This window comes from Chaetura pelagica, unplaced genomic scaffold, assembly GCF_000747805.2.
Source record: "Chaetura pelagica isolate M959 unplaced genomic scaffold, ChaPel_1.0 scaffold153, whole genome shotgun sequence".
Taxonomy (NCBI): domain Eukaryota; kingdom Metazoa; phylum Chordata; class Aves; order Apodiformes; family Apodidae; genus Chaetura; species Chaetura pelagica.
Window position 1 is genome coordinate 2232848 of NW_009952707.1, and position 9023 is coordinate 2241870.

At 35.9% G+C, this 9023-nt stretch overlaps 1 protein-coding gene across 1 annotated transcript in view; it reads left to right on the forward strand.

Annotated features, from left to right (window-relative positions):
* TMEM41B (transmembrane protein 41B) overlaps positions 1–7243 on the forward strand; it is a 28520-nt gene extending 21277 nt beyond the window's left edge. The window contains exons 3-8 of the mRNA XM_009994270.1: positions 939–1056; positions 2182–2310; positions 3959–4052; positions 4860–4964; positions 5562–5700; positions 6536–7243. Coding sequence (XP_009992572.1) covers positions 939–1056; positions 2182–2310; positions 3959–4052; positions 4860–4964; positions 5562–5700; positions 6536–6705 — 755 coding nt within the window. The 3' untranslated portion in view covers positions 6706–7243. The remainder of the gene's footprint in view (positions 1–938; positions 1057–2181; positions 2311–3958; positions 4053–4859; positions 4965–5561; positions 5701–6535) is intronic.
* Positions 7244–9023: the final 1780 nt, after the last annotated feature.

Here is a 9023-nt window from a genome sequence, read left to right on the forward strand (position 1 = left end):
CCGGGGGTTTCGTCATCCTGCTGCTGTTTCACAAGAGCGAGGTGGCGGTGTGACCCGCGTGAGTCTTGTGCCCTGGCACTGCAGTCACAGCCACTGGCATCTGCATCTCCGTGCCCAGCCGGGCTGCCCAGCCGGCGCCGAGGGGAGGGTTTTGATACACACACACCGCCCTGGTGTGGATGCAGAGAGCTCTTACTGTTTGTTTCTCTGATTAAAATGCTTTGTGCTGATGAGCGTGTTGCATCTTGATAAAAGTCTGAAGTATAGAAGAGGCCTAAAATGTAACTGTGTTACTTACACTCTTGTTACCTCCTTTACACAAGAATGTAAAGACTAATAAAATCTCATATAGACATATCCAAGAAAAGTATTTTTTCTATATAAGTGTAAAATACACATAATTCTCAAGTCTGAGAACTGTAGTCTTTATATCCCAGGCTGGCATGTATGTTTACATATCTTTTCTCCTGATGAGTGTCTCACCCAGCTGGCCAGTGGTTGTTCCTGGTGGTTTTCCTTAGGAGGGGAAAAAGTTCTAATCCATTCATGAGCCTGTTTCAGAGTTGCATTGTACATACTGAAGGTTTACCTGCAAGTTAGATTGGGCTAATTAGATTGGCAGATTTCTGGCAGAAAGGAAAAAGTATTAATGGCTGAATTTGTTTTGCTCTGGTTTTTTCTTTACATATTTTTTTTAATTAATTGAGGCTTAAATTATAATGGATCATTGACTTCTATGTGGTGCTTGCCAGTGTAAGAACTTCAGATGCGTTTGAAAGCTTTCGGGGATTGTGAGCAATGTGTTGCATATGGTACTGAAAGGTAGGAAGATTATGTCTGTAGAGAGCCTACCTTAACATTTCTTTAAAGTAAAAGTATGAGAGGGTTTTTTTGTTTTATTTTTGTTTGGTTTTAACTTCGTTTTTGTTTAATTTCAGGAAAAGCTCAGGCAGAAGGTGGATCAGCTCGGACATCGCTTCTTATTTTAGTGTCTATCTTCTTATCAGCTGCTTTCCTTATGTTCCTGGTGTATAAAAATTTCCCACAACTTAGTGAGTAAGTATGTCAGGAAAGATTAATTTATTTGCTTCTCATTCTACAAATTGTAGAGGAGCCTACATGGGATTAAGTGATTTTTAAACTGATGAGTTAATTATAGATATAACTGTGTTTGGTTGTTTTGTTTTTCTTTTAAAGGTAATTTGAGTGTGTATCCTAGAATGTCAGGATACAAAGCTCAATATTAAAATACCAATTGGTAGGATCTGTGTACAGAGTTGTACTTGACCTAGGGTTTCTGTCTGACAGTTGAGTTACTGTGTTTTGAAAAGATACCTCCTGCCGCATTAGTAATGGTAACTCACTATGTTCTTAACCTTCTTTACTTGAGGGCCAAAACATGCTTGGTTAGGGCTAGGTTTATTTTAAAATTCCTTGTGCACTGGTGTAATTGCAGGCTCTCATCAAAAGTGGACATTCTTAGCTAAGCTTCACATTCTCTTTTTTGCCTTTTTGTTGCATCTAGTACTGGTGTTAGGAAGGTAGATAGTTTGGCAAGATGGAAGCCTGCTTTTCTGACAATTTTCTTTTTTTCTTTTAGTAGTTAATTTTCTGTCTGATAACTTGCTCAACAAGTTCAGTTTGCAACAGTCCAATCACTAAGTCTGATACAGAGGAAGAGAGGACACTCAACTGTGCTGCCCAGGGTTGCACCAGATTAAGGTGTGACATGAGATTTTGCTCTTAAAGCTTTGTTTGTTTGTGAGGTAAAGCTCTGCTCTTGCTGCACTTCAAATGTTATGACTCTAGTATCGAGGCAGTTACGGTTGGTTTTGGCTGAAATGTTGACTGCTGTTCAGATGCCAAGGTTTGGTTTGAGTTGTTATTTTTTGTCAGTACTTGGTAAGAAAACCCAAAACCCTAGAAGTGAGGCTTATTCTTGTAATTAATAAAACCCCCATGGTTTTCAATTATCAAAAATAGAAGATTTTGTAATACAAAACACACTGTAAATATTAAATGTTCATTTGAGAATATTATCACAATAATAATGTGGTTTGTTTGCTGAGGTTGTAGTTTGGTGGTGTAGTGTGTCTGATTATGCATTCAGTAAGTAATGTCACTGTGCTGTTGGATTATTTTTAAAACCATTCCTGCTTTTGTTTTTATTTTTTTTAACAGAGAAGAAAGAGGATATATAAAGGTTCCTAGAGATATGGATGATGCAAAGGCCTTGGGAAAAGTCCTGTCCAAATATAAGGACACATTTTATGTTCAAGTATTAGTGGCTTATTTTGCAACATATGTTTTGTATCCTTTTTTTCTGATATAAATGGTGGGTTTGATATAGTCATATTTATCTGAAAAAGAAATGAAACATACAAACTTAAATTCTTGGTCATGGGTGAAGAAGCTTAACATACCTGGATGTGTTTGTAAATAGACACAGATACTCCAAAATCTTTGAACTTCAAACCATTTCCTACCTGTTTCAGTATGCTTTTTGGACTGTAAAAAGGGATTGAGTGGAAGGAAATAGCTGTCTGCATCTATAGCAGTAAATGCTGTTGGGGATCTGCATGCAGCTTCACCTTGACTGTGCCTACTGTGGACGCATTAGTAACTTTGATATTAGACTTGGTCTCATTTTAGTGTGATGCTGACTTCTTAAATTGCAAACTGAATTGCCAGTTATAGATTACTCTTGATTCTAAAGGAAAACTAAGACGACTACACTCCTCTTCCTTGAGACATTAAAAAGTGCCATATAAGGGTCATTTACAGAATATTGTACAACATTTCTCAAGGAAAGTATTTTGAGGGTTCTTTCATCTCTGCAGTGCCCACCTTGAAAAAACAAACCTGTTTCTTTCTATGGGGTACTAAATTCTGAAGTACTTTCTGCCTAGGGAGACACAAAGCCTACCTGTGTTTTCTGTTAACTTCTTTTTTCCTGAGTGCTGAATATTAATTAATCATTAAGCCAGCTCTTAACAGGGACACTTAACTAAAGGTTAATAACTTCTAAAATATATGTAAGAGGTCTGTTTCGTAGTTTAACTCAGGAGGCTTTTGTAACTCGAAGAAAAATCACTGAATGTGCCACGAGTAATTATCCACTAGCTTGTTCTTTTTAAGTGTAGTTCACAAATAATAGATTTATGGAGAAAATGAAAATGTTAATTTATTAACAAGAGGTAGAACAGAATTGGCTGTTTATTGAACTGCTGTACCAGCTGATATGACAACATTTATTGTCTCAGCAGTAGACTGTGACCAGTTGACAAGCATGTTGCAGTCATCTCAGAACCTTGACACTTGTTTCAAAAAAGCTGTACTGGTATAATGGACTTCATATAATGGAAGATTATTAAACCAGATAAAATAGTATGCAAATTTTTTTGCTTTATAAGATTTGTATCCAAAGTGAGCAATATATCCTAGTTTCAAGTATGTCTAGCAAGACTTAAGCTCAACATTCTGTTTGCTTATGCAAAATTTCATTTTTGGCTTTCTGAAAAATTCTGACTAAAGTTAGTGATCATGTATCCTATTTATCCAGCAATTGCACCATACTATTTGTAAGGAAGTAGTAGTTGCCTTCACACTTGTCTTGCGTGAAACTTGAGTAGTTCTGTGCTCAGACAGGAGGTCTGTGAACTTTTCAGAGCAAATGGCTGAAATCTGCCTATCTCTAGTCAGCAATATAAAATCAGAAGTATGTTTTACAGACTTGTTGTTGTTTGTGTAATTATGAATCTACCCATTGTTTCTCTCTGCTTGACCTTCTTGTGGTACTCTGCAAGTGTATTTTGAAGTAAAGATCTTTAGAGACTATGCTTATTTGTATTTATTCTTTTCCAAATTGTAGTGTGTATCCTGACTGTTCATAAAACTAAGAATTGGATATGTTTTTAATTTTTCCTTTTTTTTTTTTCCTTAACTAAGATGCATTCAGCTTGCAAACATTTGCTATTCCTGGGTCTATATTTCTCAGTATCCTGTCAGGTTTTCTTTATCCCTTTCCCCTGGCCTTATTTCTTGTTTGTCTGGTAAGTATGGATAATAGTTTGTAAGGACATGTATTTCTATCAATTTGGAATACAGCCAAGTATCTAATCTCTTCCTATTTGAAATGGTTGGAGTCTGAGTGAAATAGGGGTGTGAATAGATTCTTGTTCAGCCTTCTTTTGAGAATGGCATTACCCACAAAATCACTGTAGGGTTAGGTGGTGATCCAAAAGACTAAACTGTTTCTCCAGGTTTTCTTAATAATGGAGGCAGCTGGGTATGGATCAGCCAGGATTTCCTTTACTTCAAATTTTAGTGTCCACTAGAACCTGATGATAATTTCAGAACACCATTACTACATTTTTATTATTGTACTGCAAAACACATACGGTTTCAAGTGGCTTAAATACCCAAGACGCTTAATTTAAGATATGTAGTGTTATTGACAAGCTTCAAGTAATGTCATGTACAAAAGATGCAGCCTCAGTACTTACAAATGAGATAATTGAGTAGATATGGAGGACCAAATTGATGAATTTTCAAGTTTGAATCTCTTTAGTGCCATTGTGCCCTGTATTTGCAAAGCTTTCACTGTTCAAAATGCTAAAATAAAAACTGCAGAAGCGCTCAGTATTCACTGATAAGTAATCAATGTTGTCTACTTTAAATGTTGAGTCAACAACATTCTTGGGGAGTGTGTACATGCTGCTGGATGATAGTCCTTTGTCCTCAATGAAGGATTGCATGGAAGCAGGCTCTGTCTAGCTTGTGTAGTTAACAGGGATATAAGGCTAAAATTAATTAGAGTTTCTTCTCATTTATGTTTTGGTTTGTTTTTTTTTTTTTAGTGCTCAGGACTTGGAGCCTCATTCTGCTATATGCTTTCATACCTAGTGGGACGTCCTGTTGTATACAGATACTTAACAGAAAAAGCAGTAAAATGGTCAGAACAGGTAAAGTTTCTAGCAATGCTGAAATTTGATAGAAATGTATATTGTACATGGAAAACTAGGCTCTTGTGCTTGTGTATCTAGTTACAAATAAAGGATTCTGGGATTCTGACTCTGTGTAGTTACTCTTTGACACTGTGTAGTTACTTTCTCTGGGTGTTTATAAACAGTGGGAAGCATTCCTGATTTTATGGTATTTCCTATGAGGAAGTTGTTTTTACTGCAGAAGTTTGCACCTGATAACCTCCCTGGTTTAGCTAATGTCAATAGAAAACCTCTCCAGCTTCAATTTAAAGTGATAGCTCTCCAAGCATCAGACCTAATGAAAGCTGGGCTTGTGTTTTATATTGTGTTCTGCTTAAGTTGACTGGTTCGGACAAATCATCATGCTCTACCACAGACTGGTATTTCCAGACTAACTTCAGTACTATTTAACAAGTGATTCACTGATGACTCTTCACTGAGTCACTTACAAGTTGCAAGCATAAAAATCAGTTAAACAGTAAATTTCTACAAAAGATGTACAAAAACCCTCTAGTAGTAAAATAATTGTGTATTTTCAAGGCAGGAACTTTCTTAGATTTGTTCTTGTTTTGGCAGGTTGAACGACACAGAGAACACCTTATTAACTACATCATATTTTTGAGAATAACACCTTTTCTTCCCAACTGGTTTATCAATATAACATCTCCCGTAATTAATGTGCCACTGAAGGTATTTTTCATCGGCACTTTTCTAGGTAAGAATTCTTGTTAGTGAATTGCAGTTCGGGTGTAGCTATGAGATATCCTGTGCTCTTCTTGTATGTGTTGTTCAGCAGAGATCACCACCTGCTGGGCAGTTGGGAGATTACACAATAATATTATTTTGGTACTTTTCAATGTGGAGTTTATAGCTTCAAAAGATTTAGCAGTCAGGACTATTCTGATGTGCTGAATCAGAAGTAATGAGCCCATGCTAGTTATTTGCTTAACCAAAGGTATGTTGTATGAACACTTTATTAGTAACTTTTTGTTCAACTCCATGACTATAATAGTTCTGTGAACTTCTCCTATGTTGGCTCAGCATAATTGTATGAGGACGTATGTGACTTTGAACTGAAGGATTGTTTTTCCCCTTCTCACTCCATTTGGTTTGTCATAACATATCTACCTAGGAGTGAGTTAGTAATTTAACTAATTTAGCACTAAACCCTAGTTTTGTAATTGGCATTTCTTTGCAAATACTTTTAAATCTGGTTAGGAAACAATTCACATTTTTTCACGATGAACGTAAATAAAATCCGTTTGTAGAGCGAACTTGAAACGGGAGTCTAGAGAGCAGAGATTATTTTCTTAGTCTTCTGCTTGAGTTGGTGTTAAAAATACGAATAATGGCCTAAAACCAGTTCTTTTGATAAGATTTTTGTCTTTGAATTTCGTATGCACACCACTCTTAAAAGTACAAGGCAACAAAGTGATTTTTTTTGGTGTTGAAAGTTAGATTATTAATTTATGATATTTTTCTGTCCTTTTGCTCTAACACGCTGTTTTTCCTTCCTTTGCCCCTCCTACCCTTTTAAATCTCTGCCCCAGGTGTGGCGCCACCGTCTTTTGTAGCCATTAAGGCAGGAACAACGCTGTACCAACTTACAACAGCAGGGGAAGCTGTTTCCTGGAACTCTGTTTTTGTCCTCATGATTCTAGCCATCCTGTCCATCCTACCGGCTGTCTTCCAGAAGAAACTGAAACAGAAGTTTGAATAAGGATCAGACTGGACCAAATTTTCCCATACTTCATCTCAGGATCAGCACTTCTGATATTTGTATATTTGCTTTTCTATTGGATCTTAAGCAATTAAAGAGGGGGCTTATAATTGATAAGAATGTCTTTAAATGAACATGTGGCCTAAAATTGAAGACTGTGTTCAGAAATGTACTGCATATAGTTTTGTAACCAAACCATCAGTGTTTTACTCTGGGAGTGGGTGTGTGGCCCTCGGGATGAGGGAAATGAAAACAGTTGTAACATTTTTCTCTGGTTATATACAGAGCAAAAATTGCAATGTGGGCATAAACTACAGATACTGCTTTCTAAAAGTTGCAGGAAAAAAAGCCCTTAATCATTCAGTCCGATTTTGTAACATTCTCTCTAAGCTTGTATGTGATCTGGTTTAAGTACATTTCTCATCAACAATATTTCTCTTTTTTTTTTTTTTTTTTGCCTTTGGGAGTTCCAAAATAATAGCATAATTAATAACGGTGCTCACTCAGAAACAAAGTTTTTTTGCAGTACTTTAACTACAATTATAGTCTCATTCTAATTGTTTACTTCTATTTATTAGTGCTGTGTGAATTTAAATACTTGAACTTATATTTGCTTTACTAACTGGATTAACAAAGGCAAAGTGTCACATCATTCCCTATAAATCCTCTGTAAAGTTTTATCCTGGGAGAGGATATAGGAAGGTAGAGAGCAAGTTAGAATTTTTATCATGGCTGGCTAATAATTTTGAAATTCTAATTTTAATTTTTAAATGTTGATTACTTTGCTGATATTTCAGTTTCATAGATTTATCCTGCCAATTTAAGGAAATGATTGTATGATTGTCTAAAATTTTCAGTTCTCAAGTGACTTAAAATGTTTAATTTTAAGCAGTGTAATATTACCTATTCTCAAGCAATATGTAAAGAGTATAAAATCTTCCATTGCAACTCAATTAGCTAGGAGAAATGTCAGGTACACAAACCAGTGCAGTTCTTACTAAAGAGCTGATTCCAAATAATGTTCAAAGCATCATGTAACAGAAGGCTCTGCTGTCAGTGTATATAAAATCGAAGACTATTCCATGATCTGGAAAGTCAGTAACTGGCAATGGGCAACTAGCTATGAGCCATCTTTAAGCAGAAGTATGTATGTTCACGAAGGTATATGATACCTCCCCTTGTATGCTTTTAACTGTTGTAGTTTGTTGTATTGTCAGTGGAATCCCATAAAATGAGGCTCTGATCAGCAAGAAACTGGGGTGCATATTTAAGTTTTATCCTACTGAAACCAGTGCTGCTTATGTGCTTTTTTTTAATTTGATGCCCCTGAAGTATCTTGCTGAAACAGGAGTTGGGTCATTAGCATATTCTCCAATTCAAGGCTTTGTCTGCATCCTTATGTTAACTCATCATACAACAGATCATTTGAGATGTAAGACAACAGTTCCATAAATGTGATAATGTAAAAGGTACCTTTAAAGAATTTCGTTTATTTTGTAACATAATGTTAATTGACTGCTTCATTTCATTACAGTATTACATGTAAATATATAGTAAATATTGATACAATATTTGCCTTTTATTTAAATCTGGCTGCACAGTAAATGGTATTTTTACATAGGTAGATAAAGGAATTAATATCACATCTGTTTGCAAATTTATTGTAAAATCATTTAGCTTCAGCAATTGTTTTGTTATTTAGAATTTAAAAGTGTAGTTTATTGACATTTTAAACTGAACAGTGATTCCTTTTATTGCTGCAGTTCTAATCTCAGAGGTCATCTACCCAGGGGATTTATTTCATAGCAAACCTGAGTGTGAATCTTGCTGTTGTGAGCAGGTGTCCCCTGGACTGTTGAGTGTGAAGTTACTGTAGATTTACAGCCTACTTTTCTCCGTAGTTAGTTTTTCATGCAGATGAACTCTCAGAATAAATTACTACTTACTGTCCAGTGGCTTCTCTCAAAAGTTGTCACAATTTTTGGTCAATAACAGATGTTTTTGTGAAATCCTTTCTGTTCTGTATAAAGCTAAGGTTTGTTGGAGTCTTGACACTAAAGAAGGAACTGAACTGTGTTTCAGTTCAACATGAATCATAATATCACTTGATGTTTTCACCAAGTTGTTTTTCACTGTGTAGATGGGATCTGGGCATGTTACTGTTGCATCTCAGCCATAGTCTGGGTTCCCATTACAGTGGCTAAAAGCCTTAAGACCTTAAAAAGGTTGAAAATAAGGTTTTTCTGCAAAACTTCAGCGTTTTTTTAACTTGTCCCTTCTGTTTATTTTCAGTTGCCAGGGGCCTCAGGCAGTTTCCC